General features: G+C 38.3%; 2 protein-coding genes across 2 annotated transcripts in view; both read left to right on the forward strand.

Annotated features, from left to right (window-relative positions):
* LOC143359793 (protein obstructor-E) overlaps nt 1-8,394 on the forward strand; it is a 29,764-nt gene extending 21,370 nt beyond the window's left edge. Inside the window, exons 2-4 of the mRNA XM_076798041.1 lie at nt 4,113-5,072; nt 7,148-7,565; nt 8,274-8,394. Coding sequence (XP_076654156.1) covers nt 4,826-5,072; nt 7,148-7,565; nt 8,274-8,301 — 693 coding nt within the window. The 5' untranslated portion in view covers nt 4,113-4,825 and the 3' untranslated portion in view covers nt 8,302-8,394. The remainder of the gene's footprint in view (nt 1-4,112; nt 5,073-7,147; nt 7,566-8,273) is intronic.
* A 5,071-nt stretch (nt 8,395-13,465) lies between these two features.
* On the forward strand, nt 13,466-22,105 carry Cpap3-d (cuticular protein analogous to peritrophins 3-D). Its single transcript, XM_076798040.1, has 5 exons — nt 13,466-13,677; nt 16,966-17,184; nt 20,019-20,286; nt 21,590-21,724; nt 21,808-22,105. The coding sequence occupies exons 1-5, from the start codon at nt 13,623-13,625 to the stop codon at nt 21,821-21,823; spliced, it is 693 nt and encodes a 230-aa protein (XP_076654155.1). The 5' UTR covers nt 13,466-13,622; the 3' UTR covers nt 21,824-22,105.
* Nucleotides 22,106-22,482: the final 377 nt, after the last annotated feature.

A 22,482-nucleotide genomic window follows, 5' to 3' on the forward strand; every position in this document is an offset into this window, starting at 1 on the left:
ATATTAAATACAAGGTATGTACTTGTAATTTTATAATAATAGATACAAAGCCTTGCATTAAAAGTATATGCAATTTAGACACGTTCTGACATTAAACAATATTTATTAAAATAACAAGAATTCGAACAAAATAATAGTAGACTATTCTTTACTCTTGTACAAACAAAAAATAAATTGCATCTTTATAGTTTAGTGCATATATCAAAAGATTTATGTGTAATCAAGACGCCATTCGTTATCGGTGAAGCAGTTTTAAACTTGTTTTTCCATGAAATATTTCATCATTATTTTTTAAATCAACATTAGCCATTTTTTGGCGTATTCCTAATAAAGCCTTTCGTGGAAGAATCGTCAAATTTTAACCAGAAAATGTGTAACTTTGAAGTTGTGTAACAAGCTGTTGTCTATGTCGTTTCTTTATAAGAAGTTCAATATTTGAAATGAAATTAGGAGTATATACTGACAATTTTGAAGAAATTCTTGAAAAATTTTTCCAAGAATTTATGGGATAGGTAGTTGAACCAAGTATTCATTATTTTTCTTCATAAATTTATACTAAAGAATATTGATGAAGGGTAGCAGTTGTATATTTTATAATATAATGGATACAATAAAATTATTATAATAAAAATCATATTGTCATTTATATTTGTCTTACTATTATAGTAGTACACTATTGGGGTGCACTTCACTTACGGGACCCAAAAATTTTCACTTTTTTTATATGATCTTGTAGATTTAGATGAGAAAATGCCAAAAATCCAAGTTTTAACGTTAGGAATTCACTGGTTCAAAAGCTATGCGTGTTTAAAATTGGCCGGTTTTAATCGTTTTTGATAGGTAAGGGCGCCGCCATATTGGTATGTGCTCAGACATCGTCCAATAAGCAGAGCTGCGTGAAGGTTTGACGGGGTTAGGTTCGTGTAGGCTAGCCGCCAGATCGGCCCGACCACAGACGAGGCATAGGAGTAGACCAATTATCATATGGAGTTTCGTATCTCACACAATTCGTTTTTTACGCCCTCTGCACTGTCAAATGATAAATGTTGGAACTAGATCCACGAAAATCACCTCCAGAAAGCAATCCGAGAATTGCGCAAATATTTCAGACTGCCGAAAATCACGAAATTTCATGCCACCTCTTTTGGTATCATGTTCTCCTATTAGAAATCCGTACTCTAATTTTTAGCCTGGATCAGATCCCACATCATCTTTTAGCCTGGATCAGAATCCATATCATCTGTTAGCTTGGATCAGATCCTACATCATCTTTTAACCTGGATCAGAATCCATATCATCTTTTAGCTTGGACACCGACGAGATATATATAAAGACTGCCAGCCCCCGTGTTAAACTGCGAGTCTCAGAATGAGTTTTAGAGCTTATCCCGATCAAAATGAGTCCAAACACGACACCATTTGGACTGTCTTTAATGAAATTATAATTTGTATCGTAACATTACGTATCAATGAAACTTGTTCGATTACACTCGAATTTGACCACATTTTCATCAGAAAAATTCGCTCCATTCGCTCGTCACAATTTTATGAGGATATATTGATAAATCTAAAAGTTTAAACTTTCATTCGTGCGCGATTCTTCATCCGCTTACACTGTATGTCGTTTGTCGTCGCTGGGTCTTTGAATCTCGGCGCTCGGTAAAAGTAATTCGAAGATTTATTAGAATCCTTCGAATAGAAAATACAGATAAAAGATGAAAAAATTATTCGAAGTTCGAATAAATCCACTTCGAATAAAAAAAATTATCTTTTTTCGTCGGATAAATTTTCGTCGAATAAAATGATTTATTCGATACTCGTCGAATAAAGATACTTTTTTTATTCGAACCTTCGAATAAGGAAATAAAAATTTTTTTATCTTTTATTCGTTATTCGAAATTTTTATTTAGATAAATATTTTGCCCAACTCTGGTCGGAGAATGTAACATTTGATAATCGATATGGGTCCGCGATGATTCACCTTCTCACCGACGAGAATTTCCTTAGTGGTCTTCTGCACCGACGAAATACCATCGTTGGCCTTCTGTTTCTTACTCCAGCCAAAATCTATCCTAGAGGGCGGTAGAAAACACCGCATTTTTCGAGCGACACATTCTCCCGTAAGGCTGGCAGTCTTTATATATATCTCGTCGGTGGCTTGGATCAGATCCTACATCATCTTTTAGCCTGGATCAGATCCCACATCATCTTTTAGCCTGGATCAGATCCCACATCATCTCACCCGCCGAGCACACGTGTACATTTCGGCGCTCGGTGACACGTCGCGCGATCGGCTGTTCCTACAATATTTCATTTTAATAATCTAGCATAAACTAAAATACAGAAAATTGGTTCTAATGAGTACCGATTTTTCTGTTTCATGTAGAAATTGTAAATTGTAGAATTATTTATTAATTTCTTTCGACATAAAGATTTCAAAGGAAATTACCTCTGCAGTGTTCGTGTACTCTGAAGGCGGAGTTCTATGACCTTTAACAATACATAATGCACCCCAACGTAAAAGGAATTCAGAATGTTCACCTTTGATATTCGTCTTTATTCCATGATATGGCGTTTCGTTCAACTACATCTTATTACATTGTCTTTTGCCGTGCTATCTAGCAAAAATTAACATACTTTTCAGTTTGTAGAATATAGGATCTTGCATTTTACCAAGACAGTTGTAAGGATTTATGATATATAAAGAAGAAAATGTAGCAAGCGTTAAAATTTCAGTAAAAATTCATTAAAATTCACACGATCGTGTACATCATGTGTCGCGTGTCTTCTTTTCTCTTTGATTTGCATACGCACGCTATGTTCGATCAAACGTGATTCCGAATTGTTCTGCTTTCCCGTGGATTCGTCACGGGCGTCGTTTAAAAAACGATCGTTTGATGAAAGAAGAAAGTGAAATTGCATTTTTATTCAAATCGTCGAAAGTCAAACCGTTGTCGAAAGTCTGCGCACCCTAGCGCCCTAATCCTCTCTTAGCCTACTAATTAATCCGCAAAAGATACGGCCTTCCAAACAGAGTAGAACATGTTCTACCCTGCTGAGCAAAATATAGAGAATAAATCATCGGATTATCAACTAATTTTCCCCAAATGATTTGTCAAAAAAAAAAAAAAAAGACAAAATAGACATTATTTTAATCTGGACTCCTTATTTTTAACTATAAATAAAATTATAAATTTAACCGTGAATGTCAAGTGATGAAACTCAGAATTAATACTAGTGAACACTGTGATTAGCAACAGCGATCAATGTCGATTCGGAGACCAGAAAATTCTCCGATATTAAATGAAGAGTAAATGTTGCCCGATCGAAAGCGATACGTGTATTCAAAGCACCCGGAAGAGAACGTGTGCACAGAAGTAACGATATTAACGTTCACGGACACTTTCGCAAGCGTTGCGCAAATATAATTTCACAAACGCGCGTGAAATCGTAGACGCCGATCCCGATTGATCTAAATAATGTATTCCGATCCACTTCTCAACGATCAACGAATCCGGCGTCGAGTCGTCCTCCGTCCGTGGATGAGGCTATCGCTTTTGTATCTCGCTCTCATTGATTAAATAATATCCATTTACGCAACCGTTTCATTGATTAAATAATGTTGCCGAGCCTTTCACTGAAACCGCGATTCTTTGTAAATTCCTCGAGTAAACCGATGTAAATACCTTATACTGTCTTTTATGGCAAACAAGAGAACATTAACCTTGCAATTAATAGCCATCCATTCTGATAAACGGACTGAGAATCTTTGATAAATTAATATCCTGTCATTTTAAGAAAATCTTTTTCACGTTTACTATTTACTGTCACACGAAATACACGCGTACAAAAATTATACAAGCGGTTAAAACAGTCCCACAGTCCAAAACGCATACTGCAACTATACCGCCTTTTTGCGACAAATTAGTAAACATTTATTCTTCCTTTTCCTGTCTAGTAAATTATCGGCAGATAAAGAAGTTTTAAATGTTCTAATTACGAAGAAAATCATGCGGCAAGAGTTGAAATACGCTCCGCGACCCTGAACATCCCCAAAACGCGAATAACTCTTCCGATCAGCACTTTTCCAACAAAACGGCTTTTGCATTGCAGAAAGTGGTGCTCCCGGTAAATATTTATACCCGCTGATAAAGTCCAGTTTCCCTTGATGAACAAAGAAACGAATTTCAACCGGAAGCACCGCGGAACGATAAGAGTCGTCGAGTTCGTTCGCGGAGAGGGCGAGGGTGGGTTCGCCGAGACCCGGAAGCGTGCAGAAATATCGGTATCGATATTATCCACAAAGAGAGCGAGACAAAGAGAAAGGTAGACAGAAAGAGAGAGGGAGAGAGAGAGAGAGAGAGAGAGAGAAGCGAAGAAAAATAAGGAGTCGGGCGCGTAACACGCGTGGACGGAAAGTTGGGTCGAGTCGAGTCTCTCGAGCATACGGCGCGCGCGCGCGTGTGTGCGTCGACACGAAGAAAACGCTAGGAGAGCAAGCGAGAAAGGAGTTTCGGCGAAAGGGGGGTGGGGTGTTGTGAAATGCAAGGAAGGATGCAGTGGTGGTGTGCCGACAGAACGAATCAGGACCAGTTTCAGGCCTGCACTCACGTTATACCCACGTTCCTGCGTGCTGTCGAGGAACCGGCCGTAGAACGAGCCTAAACTCGGAGGAGCATCGAGGAAGAACGAAAGAACAGAGGAACTGCGAAGGACGAAGAGGACGAAGAGGAGAAAGGGCAACAGGGGACAAGAAAAAAGAAGCATCGTGCTCTCTCGCCGACTGTGGTTTCGAGTTTTAAGGGTTACAAAAAGATACAGGGACCATGTTCCATCGTGTGTTCGTCCTTTTGTTGGTCAGTGCGGTGACCTTGAGCAGGGCACAGTTTCGGTGCCCGGAACTGAAGGGCTTCTTCCCGGACCCGGAGCAATGCGACCTCTACTACGTCTGTCTCGACGGCAAAGCGGAAGAGAAGCTCTGCAAGGATGGCCTCGTCTTCAGGGACGACAACCCTAAGAAGGAGCTCTGCGATATTCCTGCCAATGTGCCCTGCGGAGACAGAACTCTTCTTCGTAAGTCACATGTTTCGTTCCTCTTGGTTTCAGCAAATATGTTACTGCTTAACTTCAGGGACTCCATTGTGGTTAGGGGAGACTTGCGGGAGACCTCTTCTTCTTTTTCTTTTTGGCTTCAGGGCAGAATAATTACGTTAAACTGTGGGGTTTCTGTGGGATTTAGGGGAGGGCTGCAGAAGATCTTTTCTTTTCGGTTTCAGGCCAGAATAACTATGTTCAATGTTAGGCACTCTGTGGGACTTAGGGGAGAGCTGCAGAAGACCTCTCCTTGTTCTTCTTCTTGGTTTCTGCAGAAATGTCAGTGTTAAATTTTAGGAAATTAGTTGCATTTACTGGAGAGCTGGAGAAGACCTCTTCTTGTTCTTCTTCTTGGTTCCAAGGAGAATAACCTTGTCAAATTTTAGGAAATTAGTTGCATTTACTGGACAGCTGGAGAAGGCCTCTTCTTGTTCTTCTTCTTGGTTCCAAGGAGAATAACCTTGTCAAATTATCGGGATTCTTTGAGATTTAGGGGAGGGGGCTGCAGAAGACTTCTTCTTCTTCTTTTCTTTGGATGCAGGAAGAACAACCCTCTCACACTTTTTTATTTAATGGTTTTTAGGGAAGCAGAAGTTGTACCTTTGTCTAGAGTGTTAGTCTTAATTCACAGTCAACACTGTTAATTAATCTATTAGTTGACATAAGTGGACAGAAGAGGGACACACAGAAAATGTTTACCCGGTCCCGAAGTTCTAAAAATGGAATTCTGGTCTTGTCTCTCTGCTCGCAGACACACGACCAAAGAGCAACGATTAGACCGGGTCGTGGTGTGTTGGCAAAGATGTGATAAATTAGGGTAAACCGGTTTCCCTTGTGCATTCTTCGCCAAATTCGTTTTCGGGCCTTTCGATTTTTCTGCGGCCGTTTTACTTTCCTCGAGGAGATTATTTTTTCTCCCCGAGAACGAATCTGCATATGCTAATCCCCCTCGTTTTCACAGGTCCCAGAATTCTTTTCGACAAGGGATAGGAATGCAACCATTATCGAGTCTGAATGAATCACTATTTTCAATGATTTCTTGTGATTCTCATTTTCGCGAATTAGGGATGCTTAAATAATCCTAATTCACTGAAAAATCATAATGTTGTGAAGATATCCACCATAACAAATAATTGTTTAAAACGTCTGCTACGAAATAATTTGTCTTGGGCCATTAAATTAAATTCATAAAAAGTGAATTCGAATTTGATTTAGGTATGTGCTATCGAACAGGATTTAGCTATCGTGTCTGATCACCAGCAACCGTTTCTACTTACTCGATGTGTCCATCTGTATCAGATCAATTTCCAAAGCTTATTTTCTCTAACAAGCGATTCTATATTCGTTCATTGAGAAATTATCTATGGTTAGATTCATATTTTTGAACCTAAGATAAATTGTTAATAATTTAAAATGGCTATTAGAAAATTAAAATTTAGCTAATGTTTGTAAGCCTGGGCCCAAATGGGTCCTAAGTCCCAAGTCTTACGATTAATGCGAGGACGAATGCTTATAAATGACAGTGTACCCTAATTGTTTACAAATAGCAGTGCATCTATATCTATCATGTCTTAAATGCTTCTTTATCATGCGACCGTGGATGTTTATGCAAAATGAACATTGTCTGTCTTAATTGCAAGACATAGGAGCTACATAAACATTTATTTCTTCTCTGTATAATTTTAATTAGTCGGAAGTGATACACCAGTATTTTCAAATTCTTTAAATGTTTTTATTATTTTGTATTTGATCTATTAATTCTTGTTATAAGCGGAGCGGTGGGGATAAACTCGAGCGACCGTCAATATGTACAATTATATTCCGATATAAGGTGACGCTTTTTCTTCATCCGAAATACGACGAAAGCCGGTCCCGAGCCATTGCCTTATATCGGAAGAACAACTGTTGTGAAACATCGGCGTGGTGTAGGTCAGAAATGACTCCGGCATAGGCCTAGAACTTGATCTATCACATCTTAAATCTTTCTTTACCATTTACAAATAACAACCATTATCATATCTTGTACATTCCTTCACGAACATGTGTCTCTTCAGAGGAACCACAGCCAAGCAAAGGATGTCCCCGAGCCAACGGCTACTTCAAGCACGAGGACCCGACTGCATGCGACCGTTTCGTCAACTGCATCGACGGTGTTGCACAAACTCTGCCCTGTCCTCCCGGTTTGATCTACGAAGACAAGATGTCGAGCTGCGTGTGGGCTGTGGATGCCAGCAGGCTCTGCGAGAACGTCAAAAGGGACGTCCTCGACGATGGCTTCGTCTGCCCCGACGGAGACGTCGCAGGACCCCTCGGCAGGGTCCTGCCGCACCCCACGTATCCTCATCCTGAGGACTGCGCTAAATTCTACATCTGCAAAAATGGTGTCGTGCCGCAGAAAGGACAATGCGAGGCTGGCACTGTTTACAGCGAGGACAGCTTCAGATGTACCGAGCCCGAAAATGTGCCTGGATGGTAAGCTAACAATTTTTTATTTACATTATGTCAACTACAAATCTTGGTTACAAACTCTTAGTTTTGTAGATTACTTATTGAGAGACAGAGCAAGGAAAAATTTCAATTCAGATTCCAATTAATTTTCGATCTCCTATTATGCTCTTTAAGATTTTCCATTCTCTTCACTTTGGACATAGACTGCGTGGATTTTTGTAAAAATTCTCAGTTTTGCAAATTATTTATTGAGAGACAGAGCAAGGAAAAATTTCAATTCAGATTCCAATTTATTTTCATTCCTCTATTATGCTCTGTAAGATTTTCCATTCTCGTCACTTTGGACATAGACTGTGTGGATTCTAGTAAAAATTCTCAGTTTTGTAAATTATATATTGAGAGACAGAGCAAGGAAAAATTTCAATTCAGATTCCAATTAATTTTCATTCCTCTACTATGTTCTGTAGGATTTTCCATTCTCGTCACTTCGGAAACAGATTGTGTGAATTTTTGTAAAAATTCTCAGTTTTGTAAATTATTTATTGAGAGACAGAGAAAGGAAAAATTTCAATTCAGATTCCAATTAATTTTCATTCTTCTACTATGTTCTGTAAGATTTTCCATTCTCGTCACTTTAGAAACAGACTGCGTGAATTTTTGTAAAGATTCTTAGTTTTGTAAATTATTTATTCAAAGACAGAGCAAGAAAAAATTGTATTGTTTTTGTTGCAGCGAGGATTACTACAAGAACAAGAACTAAGTAAAGACAAGATGTCAGTTGCTGGGCGGTGCATCTATAACGCTTAATTCTGTTTTTTTTTTATACTTAGGAACAATAAACACCCGTGATACACTTACGTAAACGAGTGGCATTTGCATACACCTCCCACGATAATTACACCTTTCCCCTTATGTAAACTGTTGCAGATATGACCGGCGACAACTTTGTTGCTGCAGTGGATTTTGCGAACTCTGGATCATTATATAAATTGTTATAGATCTCAGCGAACGATTTACATTTAAATCTATGAACATAATTTTCTATGTTTCTCTTTTGTGAACGTCCAGACGTGCAACCAGGAAAAATAAAAAGAATTCTCCTCGAAACGACTAAGCAGATTGTAAAAGGGAACAAATCATTTGTGTTGTATTGATGGAAGCCGCAGAGAACAATGCTGGCTGTTCGATTGTAAAGAAAGTAGGTATCTACGAGTAGGAGACAATCGCGGTTCTTGATGTAAATCTCGGGGGAAAAATCGATCTTGTTTGAATACAATAAGCGGCGCGTAATGGTTCCTCGGGCTGCCACACAATTTCACTTAATTCGCCTGATTGCAACCTTTCTCTTTACGTAATTTTACGATGTGCTCGATGAAACGCGCTCTGGCGACCCTGTCCAATGATTTACATTGTGGCCGAGCCTAGCTCGCCCATTTCGATACTTAACAGCTAAGAAAACACGTCCAGTCTGCAACAATAATTCGCTAAACTTCGCCTTCCGTCAATTTTTATGTCATACAAAATACAAAATAAATTCTACATTTTAAATCAAATATTTTCATGTTATACAAAATACAAAATAAATTCTACATTTTAAATCAAATATTTTCATGCTATACAAAATACAAAATAAATTCTACATTTTAAATGAAATATATTCATGTCAAACAAAATACAAAATAAATTCTACATTTTAAATCAATATTTTCATGTTATACAAAATACAAAATAAATTCTATATTTTATATGAAATATTTTCATATCATACAAAATACAAAATAAGTTCTACATTTTAAATGAAATATTTTCGTGTTATGCAAAATACAAAATAAATTCTACATTTTAAATCAAATATTTTCATACTATACAAAATACAAAATAAATTCTACATTTTAAATGAAATATATTCATGTCAAACAAAATACAAAATAAATTCTACATTTTAAATCAATATTTTCATGTTATACAAAATACAAAATAAATTCTATATTTTATATGAAATATTTTCATGTCATACAAAATACAAAATAAGTTCTACATTTTAAATGAAATATTTTCGTGTTATGCAAAATACAAAATAAATTCTACATTTTAAATCAAATATTTTCATACTATACAAAATACAAAATAAATTCTACATTTTAAATGAAATATATTCATGTCAAACAAAATACAAAATAAATTCTACATTTTAAATCAATATTTTCATGTTATACAAAATACAAAATAAATTCTATATTTTATATGAAATATTTTCATGTCATACAAAATACAAAATAAGTTCTACATTTTAAATGAAATATTTTCGTGTTATGCAAAATACAAAATAAATTCTACATTTTCAATGAAATATTTTCATGTTATACAAAATACAAAATAAATTCTACATTTTAAATCAAATACTGGTCCGCACTATACGTTGCCTGACCGCTAAGTGGGTTGTCTTTAATCACGGTCATAGATTGCGAATCTTTATGCAAATTAAAAATTGTCCAAGTCAATTGTGAAAAACCGAATTTAAATGAAATTGTATTTTCTCTCTTAGCCATCTTGAAGAGCTGAAAATAATGCAAAAATATTCTTAACTTCTTCTAACGTCTAGTCACAACTAATTAAGATAGGACATATTTGCAACCGTACGAATATGTATACACCACAATCTTCGAATTATTATCTGAACAAGAAGAAAATTGTCTAATTATGAAAATTTGTGCACTGTTTGTGCAACTTCCAGGCTGATACAGCTTCGGGCTAATAATTACGCCAACGTAGCAGAATGAATAAAACCTGCAATAATATATCGAGCAATTAAGAACTCGGATCGTAAAATTGCCAATTTATTGTTGCCGGAGTATTTTGAAAGAAACGCAGCAAAAAAAAAGAGGTCAGCTCGTGTTTTCTCTCGGTAATTGCTCGCCGTGGCCATTTTCTGATTCGGGTCTCGTTGAGGGCGGGTCTCCGGCGATCCATCAGACACGCATATGACCGTGACGTATTTATTTCGTTTGTCCGACTGGTCTACCAACAATACACCGATCGCGGGTATCGAGATCGTTGGTATTCGTTGGCTTTCACTGTCCATGCTGGGAGATCTGGTTCCCTGCTTCGGGACCGAAGCTGCAATGACTGTTGCATAAGTCCGGTTATGCGATGGATAACTATACTTCACGCAGGTACTGTATCGAAATTGACTGCACGCGAACCTAAAATTACAGCGACTGTAAAGAAAGCCCGTCACCTCCATGGAAATTTCGCACAGATTCTGAAATTGATTAACCCCCCTATGCCGGAGTCATTCGTGACCCGTCGAGGTAGTGGTGGGGATAAACTCGAGCGACCGTCAACGTGTACAATTTTATTCCGATATAAGACGACGCTTCTTATCTCGAAATAAGAAACTCGCTGTCCCCTCTTCTTCTTCTTCATCCGAAATAGGACGAAAGCCGGTCCCGAGCCGTCGCCTTATATCGAATGAAAACCGTGGTCCTCAGAAATGACTAGAACTCGCAGGAGACCGAACGTTAAACTAAAAGTTACAGTAATTGTGGAAAAAGTATCGGGTACTTTTCCGGGAAATTAACAATTAAATTAAAAAAAAAGAAAATTAAATTCATGAAATTTGTTACATTCAATCTCATTTTAATTTCAATAAAATTTGAACGAGTACCGTATCAACATCGATTAAACAAACTTAGAATTACAAAAAAAAAGAAATGGAAAAAGGTACTTGTTGTATCTAAAATTACAATAATCAAACAATTTTTAACCCAATATTTATAGAACTGGTGTTATCACAGAGTACAGGTTACGGTCGAGTTCGAATACCAGAGAGTCCATTGGATAAATGAAAAATTCCCGGTTTATTAAAAATTGTGTTTACAGACAGGTTAATAGTTCGTCGTACACTGTGATTACCATTAAAATACCGATGATCCGAGCGATTACGTAAATCTCGTTTATTTGAATAATTGCAACTTGAAATTCCGCTTGTCCGTAAACATGAGAGAGACGCGTCGGGAAATGTTGACTAGAAGGAAATCCTTATGGCTACATTATAAAACGTCATTTATCGGTTGCTCAGCTAATCGGGGACTATCGTCGCGGAATGCGATTCTTCGATATGAAACAAGTTAAATCGACTGAGCGATTACATAGTGGGATTCGTGATGGGAAAAGACTTTTTCGTTTCATTATGTAATCTGTCCGGACCGTAGGGGCAACGGACAGATCTTCTTTCGTGTTCTAAAATGTCAGGAAAACGGGGTTCTTCTGCTCGCACCGAGTTGCATAAGCATCGAGGAAGATAAAGATCAAATCTCTCAACTATTTTTCTACACCCGCACAAAATGAAACCGAGGAAGAACGTCAAACAAATTTTTTAGCCTAACAACAACCTAATAATTTTTCCTCAATTTTATAAAATCAATATACAAATAAATAAAAGAGCTACAGTGACTCCCACTGATATTCGGGCGCTTTTAAAAATCGCATAACTTTGTTAATGTTGGACCATACGACTACGATTTTTTTTAAAAGTTAGCAGATTTGGTTTGCTACATAAAGTGAAAAAATTTGTGACGAAAATTGCAATTGGTCCAAATTACAGAGAAAATATAAAAAGTTGTATTTTGCAACTTTTTTATGCGGACTTGCATTGAAAATTTAGAAAGTACGGTTTGTAGATCTGTATGAATTATACATATTCTGGGAATTTCATCAAAATCGGTCAACGTTGCAATGAGCTGCAGATGTTCCCAAATGATCACATAAGGGCGAAATTCCCTGACAAGGCCAAAATTCTGTGATTTTCACCCTTAACCCTTTGCACTCGAAGCTATTTTAACTCCAAAATGAAACATTTCTTCCGAACTAGACTATTTCTCTTCCATATATTTTTTTTTCAAGTTATACATATGAAAATGGTGCAATTGACTTGTACAATACTGAAGTGTTTAGTAATTTGTTAATGTAAAACAACTTTAATAATGTAAAAAATATTTTGAGTAATAATACAGCAATTTTTAGTGGCGCCTTACAGTCGCCATTCGAGTGCTAAGGGTTAAGTTTTCATCGGGAAACGTTTGTAGCTCATTACAACGTTGACCGATTTAGATGAAATATTCAGAATATGTGTAATTCATACAGATGTACAAAACGAACTTTTTAAATTTTTAATATAAGCGCGGATAAAAAAGTTGAAAAATACAACTTTCAGTATTTTCTTTGCAATTTCGACCAATTGCAATTTTATTCAAACATTTTTTTCCGGTTATGTAGCGATCCAATTGTCGTAACTTCTAAAAAAAAATTCAAGTAGTATAGTCCAATATTGAGAAAGTTATGCCATTTTTATGAGCCTCCGAATATTAATGGGAGTCACTCTAAATAACGTCTGTGGCCCGTGAGGATTTTTGCCATCTATCTGAAACATTTTTCAAATTGAGAAAATCAATAAAGACGTGAAAGAACGTGTCCTGTTAGGGTCTATCATGCTTCAAAAGAGAATCTCGAAATCCGAGCATATCCCGAGCCCATCTCCGCGGCCAAACCTGGGGCAATTGTTTGTAACTCCTAAAAAAAATTTAAGTCACTGTAAATAACGTCTGTGGCCCGTGAGGATTTTTGCCATGTATCTGAAACATTTTTCAAATTGAGAAAATCATTAAAGACGTGAAAGAACGTGTCCTGTTATAGTCTCTCATGCTTCAAAAGAGAATCTCGAAATCCGAGCATATCCCAAGCCCATCTCCGCGGCCAAACCTCGAGCAAGAGTCGTGCGAATCATGCACATCCGCCGATCCGATCCGATCCGATCTCTCCGAAAAAGAAACGGAAAGCGGCTCGCGGCTCGGCTCTATTCGTGGTAGCCGAGCGGGCACGAATCGTCGTCGCGAGAACGAGGTGTCTCGGGGAACGCGTGATCCTGGTGGGGTACGGCAAAAGACCGTGCGGCCAGGTGTGCACCGAGACCGAGAGCGCAAGTGAAGGGAGAGAAGCTCCGTGTCCCGAGGTCGATAACTAAGTGTCAGTAGTCAGAGTCGACCCGTGGCGGATCAAGAGGCCCGAAGCCCCGTGTGCACTATGAGCTATCCGAGGATCGCGACCTTATTGGCCCTGGCTGGTTTCCTGGCCTGCGGTAAGTCTTTTTCCCGCCCATGGGCGCAGCAACCACCGCGTTCGCCTAACCCGTGCCCCATTAGCCGTCGCCGTCGATCCTCTGCGCTCCCTCGCGAACGCGACTAACGTCGGGACCGTTGCATCTTTCGACCCCCACGACGCGTCTGCTCGAGGCGCATCGCCGTTCTCCGGGCTGCATCCCGACAGGCGTATCATCTTTCTCTCGGGCTCTTGTCACCTCGTGTGCACCGTGCACACCGTTGCGACACCCACGTGGCAGAATTTCAATAGCTTTCACTAACGGCCCCGGCGATACGCTCTTTCCGCGCCATATGGTTACGGCGCGGCGACCTATGATATCATGGCGGTGATAGTACTCGCTACAGTACTCGCGGCGTTTACGCCTTCCTCGCGCGTTAGATTTAGGCTGGCCTTTGCGACGATTTCGATTGCGTCTTTACCGCGTCCGATTGGACGAGCGACGCCTCTGTTTAGCGGGCTTCGGGAAAATATGCTATCGATCATGTTTAACGACAATCTCGGCGACGGAGCTGATTGTAATGTTTGTGTGGGGGTGATCATGAAAGTTGCTAGTCCCTTCGTCACCATCAGTTTCTGAGAATTTTGTCCGGAAACGAATGTTAATTTTTAATTTTACCAGGGCCGTAGTTTGGAACGATGCACCATCCAGAAATTGTTTATTAATTGTTTTACTGTGCATACGCATCTTCTGTGGCAGTGTATAATATTCTTGAGTAATTTCTGCAGTACATACAGTAAGGAGCAAAACTGATTTGAAACAACATAACTTTTTTAAAATTAGATCAAATGACTTGAATGTTATTGAGAAGTTAGAAGGATTAGTTTATTAGACGAGGTGTAAAAAATTTTTGAAAAAATTTGAATTGGTCAGAATCGCAAAAGAAATAGTAAAAGTTGTTTTTTCAGCTTTTTTTATCTGAGCCTGTATTGAAATTATATTCATCCTGAAAATTTCACCGATATCGGTTACTTCGTTTACGAGTTATAAACGATTAAAAGTTGGAAAATTTTTCACACCTCGTCTAATAAACTAATTCTTCTAACTTCTCAAAAATACTAAAGTTATTTGGACTAATTTGAAAAAAGTTATGCTGTTTCAAATAGTGTGTAATCAGTTTTGCTCCTTACTTTATATCTCATAATTGCTGACGTATAAAATGCATACGTCTTAATAAACAATTTCTTTTTTCATCGCGTATTGTACAATTCTGCGTGCTGGTTTACTTGTTTACTGTCAATAGCACCACGTGGTGTGGTCATTTCTGACCCACGCCGATGTTTCACTATAGTTTTCTAGATGGCTCGGGACCGGCTTTAGAAGAAGAAAAAGAGAGGATAGCGATTTTCTTGTTTCGAGATAAAAAGCGTCGTCTTATATCGGAATAAAATTGTACGTATTAGAGCTTATCCCCACCGCTACGGGTCACGAATGACTCCGGCACAGTGTACGGAGGGTTAACGACTACGTCTCTGTTCTACCGATGTGATTTATTGCCCATTCAAGTCCTCTTCCTCCTCAGGATCTCCACGATTTTGCACACGAGAGGATCACAGTGGTTTCTGTATTCAATTAGCCATGGTTATTTACGACTACCGTTCTCACCTGTTATCTCGCCGGTATTATCCACTATAGTATTTATAGTTTTGCTGCGCAGATTCGTTTATCTCGGATCGGTTGCTTCTTCGTGATCAATGCCGTTTCCTGGTCCTCTTACAAGTTTCAATGGATCGCAGATCTGTTCGACCATGTCTGATTATCTAGATCATAGAATACTTTCCCTTTTTTTTTTTGTTTGCATCGCTCGACATAATTTATCTAGCAACTTTCGTGTCAGTTAATTAAATAGTTTACGTACAGCTTGATTAGGACAATCGGCCATACAATTTTGCAATAAGTGCTCAGATTGTATCTATCTGTTATGCGAACTGCAACACCAACAAAGTTATCTAGCATCCGCAGTTTTTATGATAATTTGGATAATTAAATGGGTTGCGTCTAGTTTATCTCGACGACGATGCGCAGTTTCGCAATGGACGTCTGCTGCAATTAATTTCAGAATGTTTCATTAATTTCAAGAAATTTCCTTGTGCTAAAATATTATTCTATTTATTATTTATTGCAGTAATTTCCCTTGTAAAATAAATTCTCCGTTCATTCCGACTTTTACAAAACATCCTGCATTTTATAAAATAATTTGCACAAAGACCCGCAGTCGAGCAGCGCCGCGTTCGATACGTTCGAACGATGCAATGTTTACAGTGCCGTAACAATTTACGTGTGAACAAATGTCCAAGCCTCCAGTCATGAATACTAATATTACGTTCACGAGTTTCTCTTTTTTATTAACACGCTAGATCGGTTTCCCTTTCTCCCTATACCTCGCTCCTAGTCCACGTCCTTTCTATTGTGGCCGCCATCGCTATCGAAGACAGACGACTTTTATGTCGTTCTATTTCGCTCAATGCACGTAGGTATTCCTTCGCGCAGAGAACCGACAGCGTTCGATTATTCGATGGTGCATGAACGCATTGCGATTCACTTTTTTTCAGCGTCTTCTGCGACCGTGCTCCGCCATGCGGAATAAAATGGCGCCGCTACGCTTCCGGCCGAAGACATTGCTTTTTATTCGCGTTCCATTGTCCATTGTCTCGGGTTTATTGTCCTTATAAATTTATTCGACTTTGTGACCGGTCCTTCCGGGTTTCCAACATGCTCTGAATATCAATTTGTTACTGCGCACGTTCATATTGACGCTAGGTTTACTGGTCAAAACGACGGGATCTAATATTTTTAATTTATGAATACATATTGAGATTGTGAAGACGCACCCAGGGGGGATTAGTCAACAAATTTATTTCTTTGGCTATTTTTCATTAAAAAATGGCTAAAGGATGCATTCTTGTTATTTTTATAAAGTAGTGTGACATACTTTTAGTAAATACGAATGTCAGGAACACGGTCCCATCAAATTCAATATTTTGGCCAGCTATAAAATACTTGATTTATTGAACTGAATCCTTTATAAGAATTTTAGCTTCCATAAATAATGCTCAACAAATTTTACAATATTTTGCATAAAGACCTGCAGTTTATAGCGTTACAATAATCTTAATTTTAATCTTAATTCTCTATATGGTTTTCTGGTAAAGTTAATGAACACGGAGATCAGATTAAAGCGTGGGCGAATGTTGGCGCCATTTATTGTAAATGAACCGATGTTCAGTGTCCAGGTCGCCTAATTTTTTCGTTCAATTTCGTACACAGCTAAGGCAGCAACTCTTTTGGGAGCACCGCCATGCCCAGACCCATGGGGTGTCCACGCTTATCCTCATCCGGAGTCCTGCAACACCTATTTTCTCTGCACAAATGGCACCCTGACCCTCGAACACTGCGAGAACGGATTGCTTTTCGACGGCCACGGAGCTGTATATGAACACTGCAACTATAACTGGGCCGTAAAGTGCGGGGATCGCAAGCCTGACCGTAAGTATCGCGTTGCGAATTGCGGTGCCATAACAAACGTGTGCGAGGGCTCGTCTTTCACTTGGAAACATGCATTTTTATACACATCGAATCGATAACGAGAGTGAACAGTTGCGAGCATCCATAACAACTATTTTAGTCATTGTCTTCTAATTTTCAATACCCCACATTGAATCAATAACGAGAGAACACTCGCAGGCATCCACAATTATTTTAGTCATTGTCTTTTAATTTTTAAGGCTAAAATGAGGTTTCTTACATCACAAAAAAATTCATTGCTCGTTAATTTTCCGTATTTTTTAAACAATTCTGGTCAGAATTATTTGATTTTTGTTATTCGTGTATTTGTAGGAGAGTAGAAAACAATGTGTTGGACTTTGAGGTGTGTTTTCGTAAATCTTTCGAAGTCGGAGGTCCGAAGTAAAAGTTTCGTTTTCGTGTACCGAGAAAGCGACCTCTGAGGAACTTATGTCTACGCGTAGCACGTGTGCCAGAAAGTAAAAGTTGCATGACTGAACAATTTTGGTAACCTTGCTTCAGTGTGCCACGACTGTATCATTCATCTCGAAGCGAAAGCACATTATGATTGATTGCAAACTAGTTTCTCCAATAATTTGTTCCCTCGATGTGTCGTATTTTCATAGCAGACAGCTTCGTTTCTGTAGTTAATTAGCAGTCAATTAGCTCCTCATCGCCTTCGTTACTATTTATTAGGGATGTGCGAAAACCCAAAATATTGGGTCGGGTCGGGAACACGAAAATTTCGAGATTCACGAAAGTGTCGGGATTCCCGAAAAAGTCGGGATTTCCGAAAGAGTCGGGATTCTCGAAATAATCGGGATTCCCTAAAGAATCGTGATTTCCGAAAATTCCGAGAACCCACTAACCATTTATATTCGTTTTAATGAATACATTCATGATTTTGGATTATTTTATTGTAGGTGTTTTCGGCAAATTACGTTATTGTACTTTTTACTTATTTAATTAATTATTATTTTATACAATTCGGAATATGTGGAATAGGAATGGGGCACAACTAAATAATAAGTATAATTATTTATTGTAAATTGAAAGTCCATCACGAATTATTTTCAAGAGTGTCATATGTTATATTCTCGAAATTTTCGGGAAACCCGATTCTTTCGGGAACCCGACCCGACCCGACCCGACCCGACCTCATCCCGACTCGCCCCGACCATCGGGTTCACGATATTTCGGGTTCACGCATACCCCTACTATTTATACTACACTCTCCCCATTTAACTTGTCCGTATCTTAATAAAACTTAAATGGTTCTTTATAAAAATAAAAAAAATGGTATTTAAGAAACGAAAAATAATTGAATAGTATTTGCACAGTTGGTTCAATTGTGTAGCACTCAAGATCTACAGAAAAATAATTGGGTACAATAAACATATTTGCGGTGCCGCACAGTGCTGGCAAAAGGCCTGTTTTCGGCACTTCTCGTAGTTTGGTTATTAATGTATATATAGAGGAAATATTTTACAGACAATTATATTTACCAATATAGTTAATAATTCTAACAAAAATAAAATTTCAGAAAAAAAAATTTATTATTAAAAATTAACAAATTTATTTTTAAAAACTAACAAGTTTGGAATAAAATTAATAATAAATGAGCCATATGTAAAATTAACAATAATAAACTTAAACAAATTATAATACTAGTGAATAAAATGAATAAACTTAACAAAACGCTATTCGCTATCCGAGTCATTCTCAGTACTTTAATTGCGACCCAAAATCATTGACTCTCGTGATCTTGCACATCTCGATCTACCCTTACATTCTTATTACTTTTTCAATAGTTTTAAAACATATATTAAAAACAAATTAAAAATACATAAAAATGATTGATATATAATTATTGCAAAATTGTATTATGCATAAAAATGATTATTATATGATTATTATTAACAATTTCCATCCTAATACGCATGTTTTGCAAAAGAAATGTATTTCATATCATGATATACACGAATATTGAACTTTCCCAGTAAATTCCCCACTGTAACTGTGGCGAACAAATGGCAAAATTTTTTCAACCAAATTTGTTTACAAATGTATACTTATTGTTAATTATTCACAGAAAATGAAATTTAACAATATAACTAATACATTTAAAAAGAAAATAACAAATTTTCCACGATAAATCCTAAAGGAAAGGTATGGACATTTCTTAAAAAGTTTATAAAATTGAGAGTCGCAAAAAGTCGCAGACAAAACTATGAAATTCTTAAACTATAATAAGTAATGTATCCGAATATGCATGAATCTCAGGATATATTTTGCCGTTTTTCTTTTATGTTAATTTGAAGTTTTATATGCAATTAACAAATAAAACCACCGTTGAAAATTTGTACAAAAAATAAATCTACTGTATTAAATGTATAAAGAATGCATATTCCTTGGTAAGCACTTTCCATTACACAGAATTATTATTGCACACTCATTTACAGTTACTATAATATTTTTCGATTTTTGGCACTTTAGAGAGTGCCTCCATGGCCAAATTTTTCTACAAAAATCTAAATTTGGTTACTAATGCATGTGTAATGGTAATTAGCCACAAAAAATTAAATTTAACAATAAAATTAATAAGTTGAAAAAAAAATTATTTTTATGCATAAAAAAAATTGTTAAATGATTTTTAAATGAATAATAATATGAATTTCCTGCTAATATGCAATTCTACCAAAAGAAATTTTCGTGCATCGTTAATTAAAAATGTTGTGAGATGTGCCGACTTGTCCGCACTGTGTGCCGGTGCGAATAAATGAAACGCCTGTAACATTATGCAAATTCTTTTTCAGTCACTCCAATAAGCAGCCCCGGCTGCGAGTACCAATTCGGCATGTACCCTATCAGCGACTCGTGCAGCACCACATACATCAAGTGTGTCCATGGTATTCCTAAGGAAACCCCATGTGATGCTGGTTTAGTATACGAGGAAAAGAGTCACACTTGCGTCTGGCCGGATCAACTGTTGCCCTACTGCAACCCGGAGGACATTGTTGGCTTCAAATGCCCTCACAAAGTGCCTTCCCACAGCGCTGCTGCCAAATACTGGCCTTACCCTAGGTACGTACACTATGCACACCAGGGGGGAGGGGGCAAATTCTTCCTCGCCGTTAACCCCTACAATTAGTACACAGGTTCCCCCACCACTGGCCACTAACCCTACCGTGCTTTGATCTCTCCTGGAGACAACCTCCTATATAGGTACCTAACCCCTCGCCCCCTTCTCCCATACTCCATAGTATCATGGTAGGGGGCCCCAGGAGTGGGAAGAGGACTCGCATGAGGTTCTAATATTGAGAATTTCAAAAGCGTTAACGAAGAGATTTCTCGTTAACTCGAGATAAGCAGCGTCCCCCGAGCAATCAACAACTCGACCCCCCCACCCCCGAAAGGCTCATCGCGACAATCTTTATTCAGCCGCGTCGGAAGCATCTACTCATCGCATGTTTTATCAACTGCAAGAGCCGGAAGACTGGCTCTCGGTTCATTTAAGAATTCCCGGGATCGGTCGCCAGATCGCGGTTTTTATCGTCGGCTTCTTGCACCGCCGCGCCGCGCCGGCAAAAAGGCATAAACGTGTGAAAGTCGACGAGGAGCCTTTCTCGATAAACAACCGTGCCCGGTGAAAGAGCCTAACCGCTCGAAAATACCGCTCGCCTGAAAAACCAAAACGAGCACGAGAGTCCTTAAATATCGGCCGATTTACGTTTGCCCGCAAATTAAAAACCGGTCCACCATCTTGGAGGACTGCGCGCCCGCTGGGAGGCGACACGTGTCTTGCCGTACAGCCGTTTGTCCAATTTATCGTTTAACAAACGCATTGTCCGCTCGTTTTATACTGTCGTTTCGGTAACCGGCGAACGCCGTGTCCAAATGTTATTGCTGTCGTAAATTTAGCGACGGCTTGTCTCGCGATTTATTTCGCTATTTGAGAGACTGTTTACGAGTTTTGCAATCGCTTCCACGGCTTTAAACAACTGTCGTGTGTGTGTTAGGGTACGTGCTAGAGGATGATGAGTGTTTAAGCTCATTTTGCAACAAATTCGGAAATGCGTTGGTAATTTTTTGTCCTTCTACTGGCTACTCGCTCCAAAGTCTTGTCGCCATCTTGGTTTTCACGAAGTAACCAATAGAAATAGTGTTATATTTGGAAAAGTTTAAATAAAATTAAAACTGCTCGCACAGAGGGATTTATTTGGGAGAAGATTGTTTTAGGTACGTAAGTGTCGCCGCCATCTTGGATTTCAAGCGTCTAAAGAAATTGTGTAATATTGCGCGAAAATTGATTGCTTCGTTGAAAGTTGTGTAAATAGAAAGGTTCGCTTATGAATATTACGAGCACTAAGCAATTTTTCTTCGTCAGATTCCCAGTACCTGGTGATTGCGGAAGATTGATCACCTGCGTCGATGGTCATCCGCGTCTGTTGACCTGCGGCGACGGAAAACTCTTCGACTCTGTGAGCCTGGCCTGTCTGGAGCCTGAAGAACTGCCTCACTGGTACCTAATCAATCTTACCATCATCCTCTTACGTAAACGTTCCCTAAACCAACAATTACGATACGTAAAATTTTCTTTTTCAGTGCCAATGATCTCTAAATAGCATAGGGAAGTGAATAGAGCGGTTCTCGTCATCGAATCGTAAGCTCCCGGAAGTCCGATAGTTTCTTCAACCGGTAATTTTAAACATTCTCTTGGAAAACAAGATTACCCAACAAACAACGATCCTCTCTTGAATCAAAAAGTATGTCTGAAAAGCGATAGAAATATTCGCGTTATATTCTGATCAAAAAGTATATTTGTCAAATTCTGTGTACCAAAATGTGTCTGTATACACACGGAAATACTAAAATCGATAATATTTATATCAGCGGTATAATATTCATTCTAAAGGAACGTAAATTATTTTAACGAAAAAAAAAAGGTCAACGATCTGTACAAAACGAACGAGTTCGAATAAAATGTGGACACCCCAGTACGAAACAAAAAACATATACAACGTACACTTTATTTCAACGAGTCTACAATCGTACATATGTGAACGTTCCGATAGTAAAAGAGTCTTACGATTAACAGCGAAGGGTAAGGGTGAAGAAAAGGGGGGATGGGGGTAGAGGGTATTATTTACACTTCGACTATAAGAATGATACAGAACGGATGGTGATGGGAAGCGATCCTCGCGAGAAAAGAAGAACGTGTTCCTTACGATTAAGATCCTCCTAGCCTACGTGCAAAACGGTCAGCCAACCGAGGAGAGT

Source organism: Halictus rubicundus, chromosome 12 (genome assembly GCF_050948215.1).
Source record: "Halictus rubicundus isolate RS-2024b chromosome 12, iyHalRubi1_principal, whole genome shotgun sequence".
Taxonomy (NCBI): Eukaryota; Metazoa; Arthropoda; class Insecta; order Hymenoptera; family Halictidae; genus Halictus; species Halictus rubicundus.

What these genes read in the sequence shown, in the direction of transcription:
- Cpap3-d (XM_076798040.1), top strand. Translation starts at nt 13,623, where the DNA reads ATGAGCTATCCGAGGATCGCGACCTTATTGGCCCTGGCTGGTTTCCTG. An exon ending in CGGGGATCGCAAGCCTGACC is followed by an intron (nt 17,185 to 20,018) that starts GTAAGTATCGCG and finishes ATTCTTTTTCAG; the next exon opens with TCACTCCAATAAGCAGCCCC. An exon ending in AAATACTGGCCTTACCCTAG is followed by an intron (nt 20,287 to 21,589) that starts GTACGTACACTA and finishes TTTCTTCGTCAG; the next exon opens with ATTCCCAGTACCTGGTGATT.